The 21970-nt window shown below is 53.3% G+C and overlaps 2 protein-coding genes across 2 annotated transcripts; both read left to right on the top strand.

The window, feature by feature from the left end:
• Nucleotides 1-429: 429 nt before the first annotated feature.
• On the top strand, nt 430-11440 carry ACAD10 (acyl-CoA dehydrogenase family member 10). The gene is made up of 14 exons (XM_066199464.1): nt 430-610; nt 1322-1470; nt 2023-2217; nt 3382-3540; nt 4268-4427; nt 4792-4933; nt 5208-5276; nt 5972-6153; nt 6701-6851; nt 7732-7877; nt 8344-8517; nt 8947-9299; nt 10703-10762; nt 11036-11440. The coding sequence occupies exons 1-14, from the start codon at nt 454-456 to the stop codon at nt 11093-11095; spliced, it is 2157 nt and encodes a 718-aa protein (XP_066055561.1). The 5' UTR covers nt 430-453; the 3' UTR covers nt 11096-11440.
• A 2362-nt stretch (nt 11441-13802) lies between these two features.
• Nucleotides 13803-21970, top strand: ALDH2 (aldehyde dehydrogenase 2 family member). The gene is made up of 13 exons (XM_066199466.1): nt 13803-13945; nt 15003-15107; nt 16128-16268; nt 16489-16568; nt 16922-17033; nt 17444-17572; nt 18032-18145; nt 18483-18585; nt 19185-19369; nt 19675-19839; nt 20139-20296; nt 21003-21117; nt 21336-21970. Exons 1-13 carry the CDS (start codon nt 13823-13825, stop codon nt 21366-21368), a joined length of 1563 nt encoding a protein of 520 aa, XP_066055563.1. The 5' UTR covers nt 13803-13822; the 3' UTR covers nt 21369-21970.

Below are 21970 nucleotides of genomic sequence, written 5' to 3'. Positions count from 1 at the left end.
GGCACACCTTGAGGCCTTTTCACCTTGTTGTGTCCCTTGTTCTCTGGGAGAAGAGCCCGACCCTCACATGGCTGCTGTCCCTGATTATGAGCAGTAATTAGTGTGTGTTAGTGATGAGTGATCCCATTGTCCCCAACACCTGAAGGGATGTGGGCCCCGTGTAAAGCCCCATTCAGGGGTCCCTGGTTTTGCTGGGACACTCCAGTGGCTGCCCAGGGTGGAGTCACCATCCCTGGAAGTGTTCAGAGCATGAGCAGAGGTGGCCCTTGGCCCTAGGGTTTGGTGGATCTGGAGAGCTTGGACTTGATGATCTTGGAGGTCTTCTCCAACATTAACAATTCCATGATTCTGTGGGCGTAAATAAACATTTCCCCCTGTAATTCCACAGCTGTGCTCCAGCCTCTCTCCCTGGCTGAGGTGTGAGTTTCCCTGGCCCCTCCCGTGGTTCCCAGCATGTACCTGAGGAGCGCTGCCCGTGCCCAGAACCTTCTGTGTGCCGGGATCCGGCGGCTGCTGCTGATCCAGCAGCAATGCCGAGGGTTCTCTTACAAAGCCGTGATCTTTGAGGAGAGCGGGGTGCTGCTCCCAGCCCCTCACAGGACAGCCACAGGTGTGTATTCCCATTCCCGATCCCACAGAATGTCCTGAGCTGGGAGGGACCCACGAGGATCATCAGTCCAGCTCCTGGCCCTGCACAGACACCCCAGCAATCCTTGCCCTGTCCCTGGCAGTGGTGTCCAAATGCTCCTGGAGCTCTGGCAGCCTCAGGGCCGTGCCCATTCCCTGGGGAGCCTGGGCTGTGCCCAGCACCCTCTGGGGGAAGAACCTTTCCCTGGTATTTCAGCCCAACTGAGCCCTGGCACAGCTCCAGCCGTTCTCTGGATCTGATCCCTGGTCACCAGAGCTCCTGGGCATGGAGGGAAAATAAATTTCAGGTGCCTCTTTCAGCTGTCTCTGGTTCTGGTGAGAGGCCCAAGAACTTGTGATGGTGGGACCTGTTGTGCCATCAAAAGTCACAGAAGTAACAATGACCACCCTGAACCCCTCTGGTAACAAAACTGTCCTGTAGTGCCACCACCTGATCCCACCCAAGGCTGGTGCAGTCCTGCAGCAGCTTTAGGAATCCTCCACACTGAAAACAGGGATGAGGGGCTGCAGTTCCCGGAATGCCCAAACTCTTCCCTCTGTCCTGGGTCCATCACCGCAGTCCAGCACATCACTCTCACAGTGCTGGGCCGTGTATTGACCTCAGAGTGATTCCAAGCTGATTTCCCAGTTCTGCGGATGCTCTTTCCTGGCTTCCCTCCTGTTCTCCATGCAGACTGGGAGGCCCGGAGCTGCATTCCAGCCGGCACCATCCAGCGAGCTGCACTGTCTGAAGGGGAGAACAGCCTCTCTCTCCAGTATTCCAGAGGAGAGCTGACAGCTGTGGAGTTCCTGCAGGAATTGGGACAGCAGTGCTTTGAGATTGTAAGCCAACTCCCCCCTGCTCTCCTTGTGCTTCCTGACTGCATGGAAACAGGTCCAGTGAGGAAAGAGGAGCTTTAAAAAGAAGTTCTTTGGTTGAAGGGTCTGGATTTTGCATCTAGGAAGCACTGCTGTCAGAGCAGAGCAGATTTTCACCATTATCCTGGTTCCTGAGCAGGGCAGGCAGATTAATTTTCCTGAATTTCCTATTGGAATAAAGTCCTTTCTAAACATCTCAGTCTAAAATGCAGATTCCTTTCCTGCCTGCTGAGCTGTCAGTATCTGTCTCTAACCTGCCTTGATCCCATGGCAGGCACAGCCCCAGTGAATTCTCTTTCCCCAAATCAGCCCTTTATCTCTGCTGTAGAATTAGGAATGTGAGAACATTTGTTTATTTGGGCAAAGCAGTTCAGCTGAGAGATTCCCTGCCCACCTTCTGCTGCAGAAGCAGCAGGACAGCAAGATAGGATGATCAGACAACCTACCTACCCAGCCACTCTTATTTTCAGCCCATTTCTGGCCCATTATAATTCTTGGGGTTTCTGTGTTTCTCAGGCCAATGTCCGTGTTCCAGTGCACTCCTTTCTCTGGGATTTAATCCGAAATGAGGTGATAAAACAGCTCCCCATAATGGCAGAAGCAGCTCAGTGTATCCGGGCAGAGGGGCTTAAGACAGCTCTGCTGAGCCACAGCTTGTGCCTGGGGGATGGAGGAAGGTTCCTGCCCCTGGACCAACAGCACTTTGATGTGGTGAGTCTGGATGGATCCCAAATGGGGTTCTGTTCCTCCACCTGTGAAAGCAGCAACTGAAATTGTTTAAGTGCAGGTAGCAGACGAGCAGCAGCACAGTTTGGTTGACATCAGCCTGGGAAAACATTTCCTGACACAATTCCTTGTAGGCACTTGGAGAGGGGCTGAGTGACATTTGCAGATCCACTGCAAAGTGCCCACACAACCACGAGTCTCTGTGTAACAGGCACAGGCAGCGATGGAGATAAAGGACTTGGAAGCTGGAGCACCAGACTAGAAATAAATGTTATTATTCAGTGCCCTGCCTGCTTTAAAAACAAACAAAAAATAGCTTTAAAAGAGTTAGGACTCTTCCAAGAGTCCATGCACCCCCTGTAATACAAAAATCCCCACTACTCCAGCATGCTGACCTGTGTGAGATGAGAGGAGATGCTCCTCTCCCAGCAGAGTCTCCTTTCCCCACACACTTCACCTTTGCAGAGATGACACAGATTAGCCGGGAACCTCAAGGCTCCAATACCCACGGCCTCTCTGGTGTGTCCTGGAACAGGAGCAAGAGCCCTGCACAGCAATTAGTGGGGGAAAGATAATTGAATGTGGGTTTCCATTATCCATCCAATAGATTCATTGCTGTTCCTGGAGTGTTACCAGAGCAGGGGAATGGCTGCTGGGATTGTTCATGGCTGTGAGGGCAGTGGGAGTGTTCAGACACTGAGTCAATGCTTTTTTGGTCCAGATTTTAGGTGGATGGTTAAGGTCAACACAGCTGCTGTGGAGATGGCTTTGGGGTGGCTGGTGGGTGCAGTGGTCAGGACGCTGCTTTTCCAGAGCCTTTGGAAGGTGCTGCCATCCAAGGCTTCCTCGGACAGCACTGAACAATTGGTCTGGGACACCCAGTGAGTCTCCCACACTGGGACATCTCATTGGATATCTTCCATCCAAGGACTGGCTGATCCTGTTTGCCTGATTTGAGCTGAGGAGCCACGGCCAAAGCAGTTGGCGCCCACGCAGTCCCTGGAACCATGGCAGACCCAGCTCCACATCCTTTATTTCTCATGTTAATTACACCAGTCTCTTTCCCACCCTCTCACCTCCATTTCCAGCACTGCCCAGATGTTTGTGGTCACAGCAGGCTCATGCATAATCCATCTGTTGTTGCTGTAGGTGGTTGAATCACACCAGGAAGGGATGCCCAGGCCAGATCCTGGGATCTACAAGCTGTGCTTGGAGCGCCTGGGTGTCCAGCCCCAGCAATCCATCCTGCTGGACAGCAGCAGCCAGAACCTGAGGGCAGCAGCCCTGCTTGGCATGAAAACAGTGAAGGTACAAAGTGACACAGCCAGGGTGGGATTTGGGGATGGATTTGGGATCCAGAAGCTGTTTGGTTTGAATGGCTCAGGACGTTCAAGTGGCAGTGGCCGACTCTTGCCAAGCTCTTTGTGCCAGCCTGTGCTTGTCCCTGCAGGATGTGCTGGGGTTAAAGCAGGGATAACTGGCAAAGTCTGCTCTGGGCTGTTTCATTCGTGGCTCCAAACCCCTGTAACCTCAGGGTCTTCTCCTTCCTGTTCTTCTGTTCCCTATTGGAGAAACAGCCCCATCCTTATGGCTGAGAAACTGCACCAGAAAATGAGCCCCAGTTAATGAATTCTCAGAAGGTCTGAGGACTCATGGATGAGTCATCTGGGGACTGACAGGTTAGCCCCAGGCTTTGGGGTCAGTGAGCACAGGGGTTTTGTTTTGGGGACCACTGGAGAAAGAACAGGAGTGGCACTGGTGGGAGGAGTGACCTCCACTCCCCTGGACTGCACACAGGGAATTCCAGCTCTTATCCCAGCCCAAGCTCATAGTGCCTGTGCCACCATCACAGGTCTTTCCAGGGCAGAGTAAAGGTGGGAAGCTCTGTGTTGGCAGGGAATGATCCATGAATTCCTGTGTGTCAGTGGATCAGTGCTGATGGACTCACAGATAAATGCATCCCAACCAGGCTCTTTCCCAGGAAATTTTGTCTTCTGGCTGTCACCCAGTGCTGCTCTCTCCCTCCTGCTTTCAGGTTGATGATCCAGAAGCAGCACTCAAGGAGCTGGAAACCCATCTGGGGTTCCCTTTGAGAGGGTTTGTTCCCTATACTCGTTCAGTGAGACCAGGCATGGAAATCCCAAAGGATCGTCTGCAAAAGTACCTTGCAGATGTTCTTGGTGCCCACACAACAGGTATTGCAGTGGGTTTGGCCCTTCCATCAGAAAACCTGGGTATTCTGGAGCTATTGGCTTTTTCCATATGACATAGGGATTGAAAAATAATATTAAGGACAGGCTCATAGTCTCCAAGCAAACAGCACAGCCATTCCAGTTGCAGTGATCCATCACTTTTCTAGAAATAAGAAACAACATTTTAGGACTTCCTCATTTTGGGAGGGGTTGAGCAAAAGTTGCCCAAGAGATGCCAGGAATATTCCTGTTCTGTGAGCTACTGCCATGTTCCCTGGGGTTTGGGACAGAGTGAGATCTCAGCCCCAGGTGCAGGAAGGGGATGGAAAACCTGGAGAAGTGCTGACCCTCTGCTCCCAACTCCCAGCCCCACTGGAGTTACGGCAGTTTGACCACGGAGACTCCACCCGGAGCTATTTGGTGAAGTTTGGAGGTCATTTGCTGGTGCTGAAGAAGGAGGAGGAGGCTCCCGATGGCCCCTCGGGCCTTTCTGTCCCAAGGGAATACAGGTGAGAGGGGTGCTGCCGCACTTTGCTGTGCCAGAGGAGCTGCCTCAGCAGCAGAGGAGCAGGAGGAGGATCATTTATGACCTCCCCTTGTTTTCCAGAGTGTGGGATAGGTCTGGGAGCTCCGAGCCATGGGAGGATGTGGGTGTGCTCCTTTCACCTCCCCCAGCCACATTATTTTAGTGTATTTAAAACTGAGCACAGTGATGTGGGGTGTCTGCCTCCAACACTGCAGTTCCAGGACTGATGCCCTTGTGCCTCTCTCCCTCTCTGGCAGGGTCCTGAAGGCTCTGGCTGAGGCTGGTGTTCCTGTGCCCCCTGTGCTTGCTCTCTGCGAGGACAGAAGGTAATCCTGTCCCTCAGCTTTCACTCTGTGCTTGACAGCTGCAGCCAGGTTCTCCCAAAGATGAGGAGAGAAGGAAGCAGAGCTCACAAAGTGCTCTGATCTAATGACCATCTGTGCAGTGTGGGGCTGGAGCAGCCTCTACAAGTTCAAAGGACAGAATCACTTTTATTTGGCTTGGTTTAGGTGTGTCCCATTTTAGCAATTAATCCAAAAGCTCTCTTTGAAAAGCAGCTCTAAAGCAATATTGTAGGGCTTCCCGCTGACTCAGAGTGCTCAGGTTTGCAATAAAGAAAGGATTTTTCCAACTGCTAGACCTCAGACAGCAATGACAGCAGCAGATCTATGACGGGACACCCCTCAGGCCTGCAGCCTGCTCAGATCTCTGCTCCTGCAGGAATCAGTCTCTGTGTGCCCACTGACAGCCCAGCTCACACCCACTGCAGGGGGCAGGGGTACAGCTGGAGCCTGGCTCCAAGCTCAGCTTCCTGGGGCTGGAGGGGCCAGGGCTGAGCATGCCACAGCCATGTGCCACAGGCAGCCTGAGCTGAGCTCCACTGAGCACCAAGTGCTGCTGGGGCTGCCCTTCACCTCCCCACGCAGGTGAGGCCTGAGGGGCACATCCAAGGTGCAGCTGAGATTTGAGGGGTGGTAGCAGGCTTGAATCCATCCCCACTGACCCCAGTTTGGTTCCCCAGCATCCTTGGCACTCCTTTCTACCTGCTGGAGCACTGTGCTGGCCACATCCACCATGCCGTGTCGCTGCCCGCGGTGCCGCCGTGCCGGCGCAGGGCCTGGTATGGGGCCATGGCAAACGTCCTGGCCAGGATCCACAGCCTGGACCTCGGAGCTGCCAAGCTGCAGGACCTTGGGGAGCACGGTGAGAGGAGCCTCTGGATCCTTTCTTCTCCTGTGTGTCAGCATTTCAAGGGATAGGCAGGATGAACCAAAACTGGGACAGGTGGGAAAGTGAAGGTGAGCAGTCCAGAATCTCCAGGTGTGGTGGGAGGGTGTGAAGAGCTCTTCAAATCCAGTTTTCCCATGAGTTCCCAAAGTTTTCCTACCTCCCAGAGCTTCCTTCTGTGTTTGTTGCCATCTCTGCCCACTGTGGGTACAGGAGTAAATTCTTTGCTGCCATCTCTGACCAAACATCCCCAAGTATCCCCTCCTGTCCCTCTGCAGAGATAGCTCAGCTTCCTGGTGCTGGTGGAGAAGTTACATTTTTGTCCAGGACTGGATTATTTCCACTTGAATATTAAATCCAGTGCCCAGTTAAGAATGTATGAGACCCCTGAAAGTTGCAATTAAATTCTTGGAGCTTAAATCAGGGCTCTGGACTGAGATCTGCTTGACTGTTTTACATTTTCTGTCTCCCTTTTGGAGCCTTTTTGTACCTTTCCCTGGGAGTCTCCGTTCCTCTGTTCCAGGAAACTACATCCAGCAGCAGGTTGAGACCTGGACAAAGCAGTATCGAGCTGTGGAAACTCACCTTATCCCAGCGATGGAGAGGCTCATCCAGTGGCTGCCTCTGCATTTTCCTGAATCCCAGAAGACAACAGTGGTGCACGGTGATTTCAGGTACTGCCCTGGAGCACATCCCAGGCAGGAAACAAAGACTGAGTGTGAAATGACCCACAAACTCCAAAAGGTGCTGATTGGGCTGGGCCAGCAGCTTCAAAGCAGCCCAAAAGCTGAGTTTTGGGTGAGGGTCAGCATCGCCACAGAATGAGATTGAGTTTCTTCATCCAGCAGCTGCAAATGCTGGTCTGACACTGGAGGATCATCAGCTCTCCCTGCAATACTCAGGAATCAGCCCTGGTGCTTCTTGCCAGTGGTATTGGGTGCTGGAGGAGTTTGGGTGGAAACCTGACAGTGTTCTAGGTGAAGTCCTGCAGGAGTGGGTTGGCTGGGACAGAGGGGAGGGACACTGGTGCTTCTGTGCTGCTAGAGCTCAGCTCCTGGATCCTGCCAGGGCTGTGGGGCTGCAGTGCCAGCTCTGGACCAAGGCTCCTTTCCCGAGGTTCCAGGAGCTCTCTGCACTCTGGCAGGATCACTGCCTGCTCTGGTTGCTCCCCGGTGGGCTCCTGGTCTCTCATGGGGCTCACACTGGTGAGGGCTGTGCCTTTGAAATGAGCTGGAGATCCCTGGACAAAGACTTGCCTGCTTCACTTTCTGGTTACCCTGTCCAGTAGCATCTGCTGCTGATCTGAGGCTCTGACTAACTTGGTTTCATTCTCCAAAGCACAGTTTAGTCCGTTATTAACCAGGGAGTTCAATATTGAGTAACCTCCATCCTCTGCTTGCAGAAATTAATGTTTCACTTTTGTGCTGCCTTCCAAAGGACTCGGCAATTTTTGAAGAGAGTGGAGAGCACTGAAAGCAGCACCTACTGCTGCTGAGCACTGGGACATTTCCCTCCTCTGGAGACTTTTCTGATCTCTTTTTCCCTCTGATACAGGATGGACCAGCTGGTCTTTCATCCAGACAGGCCAGAAGTCCTTGCTGTGCTGGGCTGGAAGTTTGCCACTCTAGGAGATCCCATGTGTGATTTGGCGAATAACTGTATGAGCTTCTTCCTGCCAGCCCACTTTGGTGCTCGCAGAGGTACAGAGGGGGCACAGTCACCTTTGGCACACGCAGAGGAACCAGAGTTCAGAACAGATCAGCTCCTGCCCAAGCAGCTCAGCTGGCAGTGGGGCTCAGTGCAGATGGAAAGGGCTCTGGGTTTGCATTATTTTCCCCTCTCTTTTGGGTGGGAAAGTTGTGAAGCAGATCAGGAGTGGTTTGTGCACTAAATATAGGCTTAAACGGAGAGGTTCCGTCATTTAGGAGAGATCTCTGTCAGTCACAGTTTCACCCTAACCAGGAGAACTGCCCCATGTGCATTTTGGGGCACAGGCTGGTGCCAAACCCCAGAGTTCTAGAAGGAGCCAGCTCAGCAGCCATGCAGGTCCTAGAGGGTGCAGGTGTCTCCATGGAAGTGCCTGGCTGTGCCACAAAGCTCACACCATCCCTAGGGAGCTCTGAGCTGCTGTCAGCTGGCTTATTGTTACCTCTTCCCATCTTTCAGGCTTGAGGAAGTGTGACTTGGGACACCTGGGAATTCCCACAGCAGAGGAGTATTCCCAGATGTACTGTGGCCTCATGGGAGTGGAGCGCCCGGAGAATTGGAATTTCTACCTGGCCTTTGCCTTTTTCCGCCTGGCTGTGGTGCTGCAGGGACGTCACCGTGGCTCCCTGGCAGGTGAGGAGCCCCACCAGGCCAGGGCACAGCCATGGGCACAGAGCTGCCTCCCTGCTCCAGCACAGCCTGGTCCTGCCTGCTGTTTGTGCTGTGGGCTCTTTCCTTTCCTGGGAGAACTGAGCAGAGGCCAAAGTTGGGAGCCCGGAGCTGTGTCCTACAGATGGAGCTCTCAGACCTTCCAGCTCAGCACCGGCCCTTGCCAAGGGACTCACAGGGAGGTGGTGGGAACTCTCGGTGCTGTTTGTCTGCACACGGCAGGTGTGGCCTGGGAGCCTCTATCAGAATGAAATCTGATGTTATTTTGACATCCCTGAGAGAGGAGTTTCCCCGAGTCCTGCTGGGCTGGCCCAAAGGAGGACTGATGCTGTTTGTGATGTGACTATGTAACACAGGCTCTTCCAAACAAGTGTCCTGTTCTTTTGTCCCCAGGGAGGCCAGCTCCAGGTGGCAGCAGCCCCAAGGACACAGAGCTTGTGGCTGAGCTGGCTTGGGATTTTGCCATCAAAGAAGGATTCCGTGTGTTTGAGAGCCTCCCCCCAAGAAAGCTGCTCGCACGACATTGCAGCACCTGGGCCGGGCGAGGGCCGTTCCCGAGCAGGAGTTACAGCACCCGGGCACGGCCTGGGGCAGCCCCTGTGCCCACAGCCCCCCTGGGCACTCCCCCCAGCAGCCTGCTGGGGATGGCCCAGGGTCCTTGCAGCATGATGGAACACATGGGCGTCCAATGGGGCTTTCCGAGTTCCCATTCCAGAGGGACTCCACGTCCTCTGCCAGAACTGCAGGTGAGACATCTGTGCTGAAGCTGCTTTGCTGCGCCTGCCCCAGGGTGGGGATTGTGGCGCCCCTGATCGTGTCAGACACTTGGCACTCCTGGAGCCCAGTGGCTTGGAGGAAAAGGGCTGGGTTCACATGGCTGTAACAGAGGTTGTATCCTAGGAAACAGTGATTTTGGAAGCTGGCACTCCCTTCCAAGAGGAGCAGATTAGCACCAGTCCAGCCGTGGTTGCTCCCCCAAGATCCTGCCATCTGTGCTGATGGTGTCCCCAGAGCTTGGCTGGGCTTGGCCTTTTCAACTCTGCCAGTCCAGGAAGAAATAGTTGTTCCTTACTTGTCCCTGTCCAGGGAAGCCTCACTCCTGTTTCCCTCTGGGAAAGGCTGAGTTAATTCCCTTCACAGTGTCCTTCTGCTGCTCCCTTGGGAGGTTCCTCAGACAGGGCAGGGAGCTGCTTGCACCCCCCCAGCTTCCATTCACAGTGTGAGTGGAAGCAAACAGCTCCACCCTTGGGCTGCTACCAAGATTATATTCTCAATTATTCTAGTGGCATTATCAGGTTCTAGTGGGTTACTTAACCTCCTTTCAGCTGCCAGAAAAAATATCCAGGTGCCCTTCCAAAGTGTTTCCTTGCGCTCTGGCAGAAACCAGCAAATGCCAGCATGTCAGGGCACTTGGCAGCTGATCCACTGAGAAGGTAGAAAGGGCAGGGAAGCAGCAGCTGTGGGGAATTTGGAGGTGCTGAGATGAGCAGATCTCCTTGCCCTTCCTCGAAACCTTCATCTTTGCCAAGTCTCCAAACATCAGGATTGCCACACCCTTGCTACTCCATGCCTTGGGCTTGTGGAGGTGCTGCTCCTGGTGTGTGGCAGCACAGAGCCCCCTCATCCCTGTCACCTCCACATCCATCCCACTGCTCTTTCCCTTGGCATCATCCCTGCAACTGTCAGCCTTTGCTGTGGAAGTCTGTTGTGAAAGCCAGGGGAGGAGTTTTGCTGCCTGCAACAGCAAGATAATGCAGAGGGCTGTTACACAGCCAAATATTCCCAGCCTGGAACTGCCACAGTGCTCCAGAGCTGGGCACAGCCAAGGGCAAGGGCAAGGCTGCCCCGTGCCAGCTGGCACTGCCAGGGAGCGGTTCATCCCTGGGAGCCTGGCAGCCAGATGCCCTTGGCTGAGGCATTCCTGGCCGAGCAGGGCAGGATCTCAGCTGATCCTGCTTCATCCCACACCAGGAGCCAGCGGACTTCACACACTGATCCCAAAGGCTGCCTGTCCCTGCAGCTCTCCTGGGAGATCCTCTCCAGAGGAGGAGAGGGAAGCTCAGTTTCCCCTTCAGAGCTGTGGCTGGCTGTCAGAGGGGCAGCGCCAGGGCCACCTGACCATCTGATGTGTCTCATCCTCTTCCCTCAGGCAGAAAGTGCCAGGACCAAGGCAGTGGCACTGATGGCTGCCATGGATCAGGGCACCAAGGTGAGCAGGTTCCTGAGGCTTCAGCCTTCCCTGACCCAAAAAGAGCAACACTGAGACCCCTCCCTTCTGGGGCCTCCTCCACCCCCCTGCAGTCTGGGGCCTGTGAGCAGGAGGGGTGATTTTTCCTGCCTGCTGTGGGGTCCCCAGTGAGGGTGTTTCCCCAGCACCGGGTTCCCCAGGGCATTTGGAAGGCTCTGGGACATTGCTGCCATCCTGCCCTGGTCCTGCAGCCCTCTCTGTGCCCACATGGGCTCTGCTCTCTCTCTCCCACAGGTCTCTGGAGAAAAACATCTCCACAATGCAGATCCCAGCCCAGACTTCCATTGGACCTGAGCTCCACGTCTGGCTGAGGATCCCGAGGGGTTCATAGGACAGGACTCTCCAAACCAGAGCTGAGCCAGGAGCTGCAGCACTGGGAAACCTCAGATGGGGACTCAAACCAGCCACTCTGGCATGGGACAGACCGTGCTAAGGGCAGCCTGTGAGCTTCTCAATTCCAGTGGTGTTTGGAGCTATCTGTGCTCAGTGCTTTTATTACCTGGCTCAATATGAGGGGCAAAGTCCATCCTTAGATCATGAGGCTGCAGGAAGTCACAACTGCAGCAGGGAGAGTTGGTTGGGAGTGACCTGGCTGGGGGTGCAAGGCTTGGTTTTGGGAATAAAGAGAATGGACCAGCATGTCTCTCCTCCTTCAGCACATCTCTTTTCTTCAGCACAACCTCCAGCAACTTGCAGATGCTGGAAGAGTCTTTGGTGGTGGAAGGAACTGAATCCAGTCCTCGAAGTCTCTGGATTCAGGGGACACTCTGCAGCTGAGGCAGGGCCTGCCCTGTGGAGCTGGGAGAAACTGGGAGGACTCCATGGTCCCGTGAGTGTGGTGGGGTCTCTTTGAGGACCATGGAGGACGCAGACTGGATCAATGGGAGCTTTCAGTGCTTTACAGAGGCCAGAGCAAGGGGAGAGCTGTGCGAACAACCCTGCTAACTTCATGAGCATGAACAATTTATATGTTGTATTAATTAAATATTAAAGTAATGGGTACGGTTCTTTGGATTCTCCCGCTCCTCCGGGGTGGGTGCAGCCCCACAGCCCATCTGCCCAGGGTGGCCACCACCTCCCAGCCCTCAGGGGCACACGGGGCGCTGCGAAGAGCCCTGGGGAGCCGTGCTGGCTCTCAGCACAAGGACCGTGAGGCTGCAGGGAAGCCGGTAACCTGAGCCTTGGATTCTCCCAAGCTCCAGGGTGAAATTCCACCTCACCCTCAGGCATTTGGCTCTGCTGTGGAAGGGGGAGGGAGCTGAGCCCGTATCTGTCCAGGCCAGGCATTTGGGATGGTTTCCCAGCAGGCGCCTGACTCCTGCACCTCCCACCTCCTTCAGGCGGGCTCAGGGGGCTGAGAGCCGGGTCTGCACCGAAGGTTTTTAGTGCTGCTGGATCTGCCTCCAAGCCCCAGGGGAGGGAAGGGGCTGCTCGAGAGAACCAAAAGCTTTATTAACCCAGGATTAGTGCTCCGTGTCATGCGTTGTCCATGCCGGGATCAGCAGAAGGCACGGAGAGGACTTAGCCCCGAGCTGGAGCTCAGCTCTGTGCCCTGGGGATGCCTTGAGCCGCTCCCTCTGGGAGACACGGGCACATCTCTGCAGGTAGAACAGGTCTGGCATCTCGCACTGGTGGTTTAACACGCGCAGGGCTGTGACAGGAGGGAGAACACGTCGGAACAAGAGGTCCTGCCAAGTGCCACTTTCTAAAGGGCTGCCCGGGAGCCACTGGCCGGGAATCCGTCACCCCTCAAGGGATACGGGCGGACAAGGATGAGGGAGGCTGAGATCCAGCACAAGAGGATTTCTTTTCAGCTGATCCGGGGAACACACGGCCTAATCCGTGTCCTGCAGGATAACCTCGGGCAGGCGTTTTGCCTTCTCTGGGCTGTGCTGTCCCTCCCTGCACAACTGGGCTGATCCTCCCCTCTGCTGAGAGAAATGCCCGGAAAGTGCAAATCCAGGAACCTCCAGAGAGACTTCCAGCGACCTGGATCGTCCAGGACAGCATGTGAAACTATTCCTGACCTCACATATTCTAAAATTTTTCTGTCCCCTTTAGTAAACCAGAGCCATCCCTCTCATCCTTCACAGACCTCTCACTGAGTCTCTTGCACGGGGTAATACCACAGGTCTTTTTTTTCTTTTTAGAGCTTAAAAACTCTTTTTATTTTTGGTCTGTGGCTTCCTTAGTGATGGTGAAGATAACCCGAGCACACCTCTGTTCCCTGCACGTGAGTCTGCTCTTGGATACGCTGAAGTTGCACAAGGCATGTAAAACAAACCAGAAAAAAAAAAGCCCTTTAGCCATTGTTGGGAGCGATTTCACAAAGCCTCTCATTTGCATTCACCCAGAAACTCCCTGTTGTGAAAGCACTTCCCTGGCTTTGTTCCACTGCCCCTACACACGGGAGGGTTTTTTGGGTGCCTGGGTGGACGGTAATGGTGCCACATCCGTGCAACCGCGAGTCCAGGTCTCCCAATTCTCCCTCATCACCTTCTCGCAAAAGTAACCAGCTCAGTGGAGATGTTTCTGGGGTTTTTTCTCTCTTTTTCCCTGGTTGTTGCCTGCAATTAGGCACAAAGTTCCCTGGGCATGGACCGGGAGACACCAGAGGCGGGACAGGGACCAGGACAGGAACAGGGACAGTCAGTGCCCGTGCTGGACACGGATGAGGCACCAAACCAAGCCTGATTTGAACTGAACTGAGCTGAAGCGACCCGAACGGTGCTGAGCTGTGCCGAGCCCAGCTGAGCCACACCAAGCTGATCCGAACGGGACCGTGCTGAGCCGAGCTAAGCCAAACCGTGCTGCTCGAACCGAGCTGGATCGAGCCTATTCCATACCAACCAAGGACGCCAAGCAGGTTCCACTGGTGCCGTGCTGCTGAGAGCGGCACCGAGCCGAGCCAAACCGAGCCGAGGTGGGCGGTGCCGAGCGGTGCCGGGGCGGGCGGGGAGGGCGGAGCGGGGCTGGCCCGAGCTGCGGGGCCCGGCCCGGCCCGGCCCAGCTGAGCTCAGCATGTTGCGGGCGGTGGTGCGCGGCTCCCGGCTCTGCCCGGCCCTGCTCCGGGCTCCCTTCTCGGCCGCCGCCGCCTCCCCCATCCCGGCGCCCAACCCTCGTCCCGACATCGCCTATAACAAGGTAGGGCCGCGCCGGGAGCCCGGGGCAGCCGCGCTGCGCCGGGGGGTTCGGGGCTCCCGTGTCCGCCGATCGAGCCCGGTGCGGGGCTGGGCCGGTCTGGGGCGAGGCTGAGCCCACACCAGCCGGGGGTTTGGGCCCAGAGCCTTGGAAAAGAGCAGCCCTGGGTGCAGCCGCCAGTGCGGGGCACAGGGTGTGTGTCCCATCGCCACTGGGCTCTGTCCCCTTTCCCCTCGGTGGGTTCAGCGACCCCGCATCGCTGCGAGCAGCCTAAGGAAAAAACTTTGGGGAAGGGAGGGGGAGGTGCTTGGCTGGTTATCTGCAGAGACCAGACCCTTGTTCCAGGAAAATCCTGTGGGATCACCTGTGCGAGGTGCTGGTGGAAGGCAGCGTTCCAAGGCACCCGGCCACTCCTTCCCCGGTGGCCGTATCCAGGCTCTTGGTGGTTGTCTGAGCGTTCTGCAAGTTCTTGGCGAGCACAGCGATCTTTGCACTCCCATTCTCTTGCCACAGATCTGAAAAAAAAATTACCCTTAGAAAGAAAAAGTTGGTGAAAAAAGCTGCCGTTAGCGGCTGGTTCTGGCGCATGTTGAACCTAAAATCGGTTAATTTGGGAAATAATAGAATCATTTAGATTGGAAAAGACCCTTAAGACTCATAAGAAATGCTGTAAAAGTTCTGGTGCTGTGGACAAAATCAACTCACTGTACTGTCCATGCCTAAAGCATTTTCCCGCTCTTTGGTCTCCCAAGCTTCCCAGTGTCCCTGCACAGCTCCAGCCAGGCTTCCAGCTTTTGCAGGGACCTACCCAGGTGGGAACCTTTTCCAGTTCATGTGCTGTTTGCTGAGCTGTGAATTCTTTTATTCACTTGAGGCTGTGTTGTGTGCTTTTAGGCTAAAGTGTCTCCTTCATATTACTGCAGGTTTGGAGCCCACACAAGTCAAGTTAAGCCCTTTTAATTAAGCAGGCTCCTCAGATGCCATCAAAGAACCAAAGCTCCCCCTGATTTCCCTGGGATCTGGCTTGAAGGCTCAGCCCTGCTTGGCTTTTTCCTTGCAGATTTTCATAAATAACGAATGGCACGATGCAATCAGCAAGAAAACCTTCCCTACCATCAACCCAGCCACGGGAGAAGTCATCTGCCAGGTGGCTGAGGGCGATAAGGTAAGTGCCGTGGGGATGAGATGGGTTTGTTCTCCATGGGAGCAGGTCCAGAGGGGTTGCAGAGGAAGACACCACCCCGTGTCTCACCTGGGCAGCTCCGTGTTTGCAGCAGTGTCTGATCTATGCAAATACCACAGCAAGTGCTGCTTGTGTCCTTCCTTGACTACCGCTTTTAATAAAAAAAAATGGTGGGGGATAAAGTCACGTAATCATCACCTGCCTTATGCAAGGCCCTCCTGGGAGTCTGTGGCCGAACTGAGGTGGTGTCTCTCAGCAATTTTGGGTTTTTCCTACAGTCTGGAAACTTGTGTGTGTTCCCCAAGGGAGAAGTGAGTGAGGGAAACCCTTTGTTGTTTGCTTCTCTGGGGCAGCCTGGCTTGTCCTGGCGAAACCATTGCAGCAAGCCAGGACAGAGAACCAAGTAAGAACCAGCAAATGCCCTGACAGGACAAAATCATGGATCAGAGACCGCTGATCAAGGAAAAAACTCCTTTAGACTGGACCCTGAAAAAGTGCCAAAAGTAGACTTCCAGAGCTTTTTCCATGCCTTGTTCTAGGATGCAAATATTAACCCAGCAGGTGACATTGCACAAATAACCTGATGAAATTTGCACTCTGTGTAGCTGGAACAAACAGAGGGTGAGCACAGGCAGAGGTTGTGGCTGCACAGCTGCTGCACCCATCTGCTCCACTGCCATTTCTGCTCCTTCCTCCTCAGGGATGCAGCCTGGGTGGGAAAGCTGTGTCCTCGCAGTGTTTGTGCTGAGGTTGGTGCTCATGGGGAAGGTGGCCCAGGGCTGTACCCATGTGCTCCCCTGCCCTGGGACTGAGGAGTGCCTTGGAGCGGGGCAGCTGCCAAGGCTGCAGGTTCTTCCCTCAAAAACCTGGCAGGAGCAGCCTCTTGTGCTGCCTGGCTGCAGGCTGATTTCTCCTGGAGAGCAGGGAGAGCTTTTGTTGTTTGCAGAGAGGGAGTGGGGGCTGGTTGCTCCTCTCTCACCCTTTGCCTGGGCTCCCCCGCAGGCAGATGTGGACAAGGCGGTCAAGGCAGCCAAGGCAGCATTCCAGCTGGGCTCTCCCTGGAGGAGGATGGATGCATCTCACCGGGGGAAGCTGCTGAACCGTCTGGCTGACCTGATCGAGAGGGACCGCGCCTACCTGGCCGTGAGTGCCGGACTGGGAACCACGGGGGGCTTGTGTCCTTTGGGCTTCATCCCCAGCTCAGACTGGGGACAGACTCACAAAGGGCGGGGAAGGACTTTGGGGAAGCTGGGAGCAAAATGCAGACAAGCAGGACCGATGCAGGCTGCAAACTGAGAACTGACTCAGGGCTGTACACGTGACTTCCCCCTGGCTCTTTTGGAAACCTCAGTGTCTTTTGCAGGCCCTGGAAACTCTGGATAATGGCAAGCCCTACGCCATCTCCTACCTGGTGGATTTGGACATGGTGGTCAAATGTCTCAGGTGGGTTTGGAGGCCACGGCTGGCCCGTGGTACTGAATCTCTGCAGGTTCAGGTGCTGTGGGATCTGGATCTGGCTGATGGTTTCATATCAGACGCTTTGGGTTTATTTTTTGCTGACCTCCCGAGGTCACACAAATGGTGGTGATCTGTTGCTGCATAGAAATTGCAGTGGCAGACACATAGGGTTTATATTTCTGTTTACTGTCCATTCTTTAAATCACCTGTTTGGGAAATACCTGCACTGAGTTGTGTCTGAAGTGACTGAAAAAGAGAAAGCCTCTCATTTTCTGTTGGCAGCAGACTTGTTATTTTAATTCCAGCGATTCCAGTAACCAAATTGTTATTGTTTCCAGATACTTTGCAGGCTGGTCTGATAAATTCCATGGCAAAACCATCCCGTTAGATGGAGACTTCTTCTGCTACACAAGACACGAGCCGGTGGGAGTCTGTGGACAAATCATCCCGGTGAGTAAAATGTAACAGCAGTTCCTGCAGCACTGCAAGAATTCAGTGTTACAGTTTAAGTTCCCCTCCCTTCCCAACCACTTCTTCCTCCCGGGGTAAACAGAGCTGGGCTTGCACCAGCTGGGAGGGCTCTTACTTCACTCTGGCAGTGCAGAGCTGCCTGTTGATTTCACGGGCTCTGAGTAAGGTTTACTTCATACCTGCTGATTGGGGGAAAAAAAAGGGGGGGGGCGGGCTTTAAGCCCATTTAAGTTTAAACTACTACCTAGACTCAACCCCCAAAATTTTGTGTGATGAGAAAGAATCCAAGGCTCTTCCCCAAGTGCTGATTTGAGTGGAGCTCACTGTTAAGTAACTGACTAATCAGAAACTTTCAAGTTCACGCCAGCAAATCCCTCCTTGTTTTTCAGTGGAACTTCCCACTGTTGATGCAGGCATGGAAACTGGGGCCTGCCCTGGCCACTGGGAATGTGGTTGTGATGAAAGTGGCAGAGCAAACCCCCCTGAGTGCTCTCTACGTGGCCAATCTGATCAAAGAGGTGAGGACAAGGCCAGGATTCCATCACTGCTGGAGACAGGAGCAGGGAAGGCTGGGTTGTCCTGGGTCTCTCAGCAGCTGATTTAGCAAAAAAAAAAAAAACAACAAAACCCTTCTTCATGTAAATGTGTGTGGAGACAATGCAAGTCTTGATTAGGGAAGGACTCTTTGAGGTTTGATTAGATAATGAACTTCAGGGTGATCAGAAAGAGAACATATATCTGTATTTATATGTGTGTATACGCCTTCAAATTGTGCTTGGGACGTGGGGTGAGAAGAGGAATTGTCCTGGTTATTGCAAACAGCATTAAAATAAAGCCCTGGGAAATCAAAGGAGAACTCGAAGGAGTAAAGGTTGTTGCTGGTGGGAGGTCTCCTGAGTGTCACAAACAGAGGAGGGGAGTGAAAGCCTTGGTTTGCAGAAGGAATAACGCTGCTGTGTCCTGCTGGGAATTGCCAGGCTGGATTCCCCCCGGGCGTGGTGAACATCATCCCTGGCTATGGGCCCACGGCAGGAGCTGCCATCTCCTCCCACATGGACATTGACAAAGTGGCCTTCACCGGCTCCACCGAGGTAAGGGAGCACCTGCACCCTCAGCCCTTGGGACCACAGAGTATCTCATGGCTGGATGAAATACTGCAGGTGCTTTTGCCTTCCACACCTCATTTAAAGCTGATTCCAGGGTGTGAGATGTGCATTTGCATTACCTAAGACTCTTTTGTTCTGACTGGATTCTTTAGAATATTTCCTATTGTTTCCCTTGAGCTGCTTCTTATTGGAGTGAAACTCTGGGCAGACTCAAAGCCCTGACAATGAGAGGATTAACATTAAATGCTGACTGAGGTGTAAACCCAGAGCCCTCTTGCTGGTGCGGGTGTTAATTCCAACACCTGCTCTGCTCTCCCTGCAGGTTGGACACCTGATCCAAAAGGCTGCAGCAGAGAGTAACCTCAAGAGGGTGACCCTGGAGCTTGGAGGGAAGAGCCCAAATATCATCATGTCTGATGCAGACAGTGAGTAGCTGCTGGGCAATGTTTGATCTGTGCCTTTTACCTTGGCTTCTTCCAAGCAGAGCTGAAGGGGAAAGGTTCTCCCTGTGTGAGGCTCTAGCCCTGACATCACCACTCTGTAGCTGCTGCATTTGTGTATCAGAACTCCTCCACTCCCAGTTCTTTTCCCAGTGCTGGGTAGTTCAGTTAGTAAAAGAAAAAAAAAGCTTCAGTCCTTGCTCCAGTTTTTTTCACTTCTCTTGGAGCACACCACTTTTTTCTTCTATGAAGTCCTGCTTCCCTCATCCCTTGCATATAAACTCATTTTTGGCCTTGATGAGCCAACATATGCTTTTATATGGCAGCTAAGGAAGAAGATTCATTCTTAATACCTGATAATTTCCAGTGAGAACTGTAACCTGCCTCAGGTTAGATATTCTTCTCTAGTCTGGGGTGCTTTAATAAAGAATTAAGTCTGTAACCCCTGCCCTACCAACCCATGGCAAAATGCTGTCAACTGAAAGGACTTTGTATCCCCAGCAGTCTCTGTGATAACTGTCCTAAAGAAATCACAGGCTCTGATTGGGTTTATTTGTTTATTTGTTTTCTCTCCCTCTTCCCAGTGGACTGGGCTGTGGATCAAGCCCACTTTGCCCTGTTCTTCAACCAAGGGCAGTGCTGCTGTGCTGGGTCCAGGACCTACGTGCAGGAGGACATTTACAACGAGTTTGTGGAGCGGAGTGTGGAGAAGGCCAAGGCCAGGGTGGTTGGAAACCCCTTTGACTTCAAAACTGAGCAGGGGCCTCAGGTAAGGGCAGGAAATGCCCTGAGCTGTTATAACAGTCCCAATCTTGAGTCATTGTGAATGGGAGTATCCTTGGGTCTATTGATTAACCTAATTGGAGCTGTGCCCATTATCACTGGTGCACCAGGGAGGAGTTAATTAACCATTTGGATGATTCCAAAGCTTGATGCTGGCACTTAAAAATGATCGTTTCCCTTTGGAGACTGCTTGGCAGCCTGTTGAAAGAAGGAATTGCTGGAGCTCAGCAGGTGGGAGTGGAATCTTTTCTCAGGTGGAGCTGACTTGTGTCCCCTCCTGGCTTTTTTTAGGTGGATGAGGAGCAGTTCAAGAAGATCCTGGGCTACATCAGCGCCGGGCAGCGGGAGGGAGCCAAGCTGCTGTGTGGTGGCAACCCCGCTGCAGACAGGGGCTACTTCATCCAGCCCACTGTCTTTGGGGATGTGCAGGACAACATGACCATTGCCAGGGAGGAGGTGAGTCCTGCAGCATGTCCTGGCCGGCCCCTTCCCATTTTGCCCTCTCTTGATGCACAAAACCCCCAGGTGTTTACAAGCATTGGCTGTTCAGGACTTGTGAAATTCGAGGTTTCTCACTGTTACATTATCTTCCCTTCTGGTTACACCCTTTATAACAGGGGAAGTGACGCTGAATTTGACATCCTGTGAGACTTTCAGCACACACAAACACAGCCCCACATCACCCACGGCCTCCCTGTGAGGGAGAAAAAAAAAATCTCACAGAGATTTTCCCATGCTCTGCTTGGATTTTGCAGATTTTCGGGCCGGTCATGCAGGTCCTGAAGTTCAAAACCATCGAGGAGGTGATCGAGAGAGCCAACGACTCCAAGTACGGGCTGGCAGCCGCCGTGTTCACCAAGGACCTGGACAAAGCCAACTTTGTGTCGCAGAGCCTGCGGGCTGGCACAGTCTGGTGAGCCCTCAGTGCCTCCCCCAGCTGCTGGGGGCTTCCCTGGGCACTGCCCTGCCTCTCTGGGCTTGTTCTGTGGTAGCCTGTCTTTCCTTTGGGCTTAATCTTGCCTGTGCTTTGCTCAGTGTGATGTCAGACCTTCGGGTGTAACGGGGACTTGGTGAAGTTTAGGTGTATTTTTTAATATATATATTAATTTATTTAGGGTGGAGCATCTCTCCTATGAGAGTGGTTTTCTGGGAGCGTTCACCTGGAGAAGGCTCCAAGGAAACCTTCGAGCCCCTTCCAGTGCCTAAAGGGGCTCCAAGAGAGCTGGAGAGGGACTTGGGACAAGGGACGGAGGGACAGGACAAGGAGGAATGGCTTCCCATTCCAGGGTTAGATGGGATATTGGGAAGGAATTCCTCCCTGGGAGGGTGGGGAGGGCCTGGCACAGGGTGCCCAGAGAAGCTGTGGCTGCCCCTGGATCCCTGGAAGTCACAGCTGAGGGGGGCAAAGTGGACACTTGGCCCTGGGATAACGAGAGATGGGGGTGGATTCCATGATGTTCTGTGTCCTGCCTGCTAAATCCCAGTGTCCATTCATCCTGTCGGGACAAATACAGGAATCCTGCCCAGAAATCCCCCTCAGAACAGCTCAGGGATCCCTGTGCTGCCAGGGGGGCTCTTCCCTGAGCTCCAGGTGTTTTCATCCTCACTTTCCATTCCAGGATAAACTGCTATGATGTGTTTGGTGCCCAGGCTCCCTTTGGGGGCTACAAAGCCTCTGGGAACGGGCGGGAGCTGGGAGAGTACGGCCTGGAGGCTTATGTGGAGGTGAAAAACGTGAGTAGCCCTGGATCCAAAGCCTTCCCAACCCCAGATCATCTTTGTGCCATTGGTGTGGGCTGGGCTGAGAGTTCAAACTGAACTGGGGCAAAACTGTGACCCAAACCTTGAGCTCCCCCTCTCCTCCAGCTTTCCCAGTCTCCAAACCTGTCCCTGACTGGGATATCCTGGACCCCAAACTTGTAACTCTTCTTTTATTTTTTTCTTCCCTTTAGGTGACAATCAAAATCCCACAGAAAAACTCCTAAAGACCAGCAACCTTCTCCACCTTTTCCTCCTTTGAAAATAACAACGCAGCAGCTTCATGGCACGCAAAGGAAAGCTCAGCACATGAAGTTTAGTATGCAAAGATATGTAACTCTGCGTTAAGAGCTATTTTTTAGGTGTTTAAAGGAGCTTTGGTTAAAAAAAAAAAAAAAGAAACAAACCTACTTGGCTTTATTCTTTTTAAGATACCAAATACAGCTGGCTGAGCACTAACAAGATGGGTGGTTACTTTGGGTACTTTTTGGGTATTATGTGGGTGCAGTCACCCATAGGAGAGGGGTGTGATCTTTACATCTCCATCTGATAAATAAGCTTATTTCTTCCCAAGAAATCATTTAAATGCTTGTTTAGTCTAGGAGGATTTCTATTTTAGAAAATAACAATTATGTGTTGGCTTACAGAATTAGGTCTATAAGCCTTGTCCTATAAAGTGTGTTTCTCTCCTGTGAGCAAAGTGAAATGAGTTTGACGTGTACCTGGGCTGGGGAGCAGCGTGAAATCTGTGAGGGAAAAGTGGTTTTTTTGTTCCGTCCCGCTCGTTGTAGCCACTCCAAATAAACATACCTTGTCTCAGTGCAATCAA

Source organism: Chamaea fasciata, unplaced genomic scaffold, assembly GCF_029207755.1.
Source record: "Chamaea fasciata isolate MVZ Bird 193981 ecotype frontalis unplaced genomic scaffold, bChaFas1.0.hap1 SCAF_18, whole genome shotgun sequence".
NCBI classification, from domain to species: domain Eukaryota; kingdom Metazoa; phylum Chordata; class Aves; order Passeriformes; family Sylviidae; genus Chamaea; species Chamaea fasciata.
This window is presented reverse-complemented; position numbering and strand designations above follow the sequence as displayed.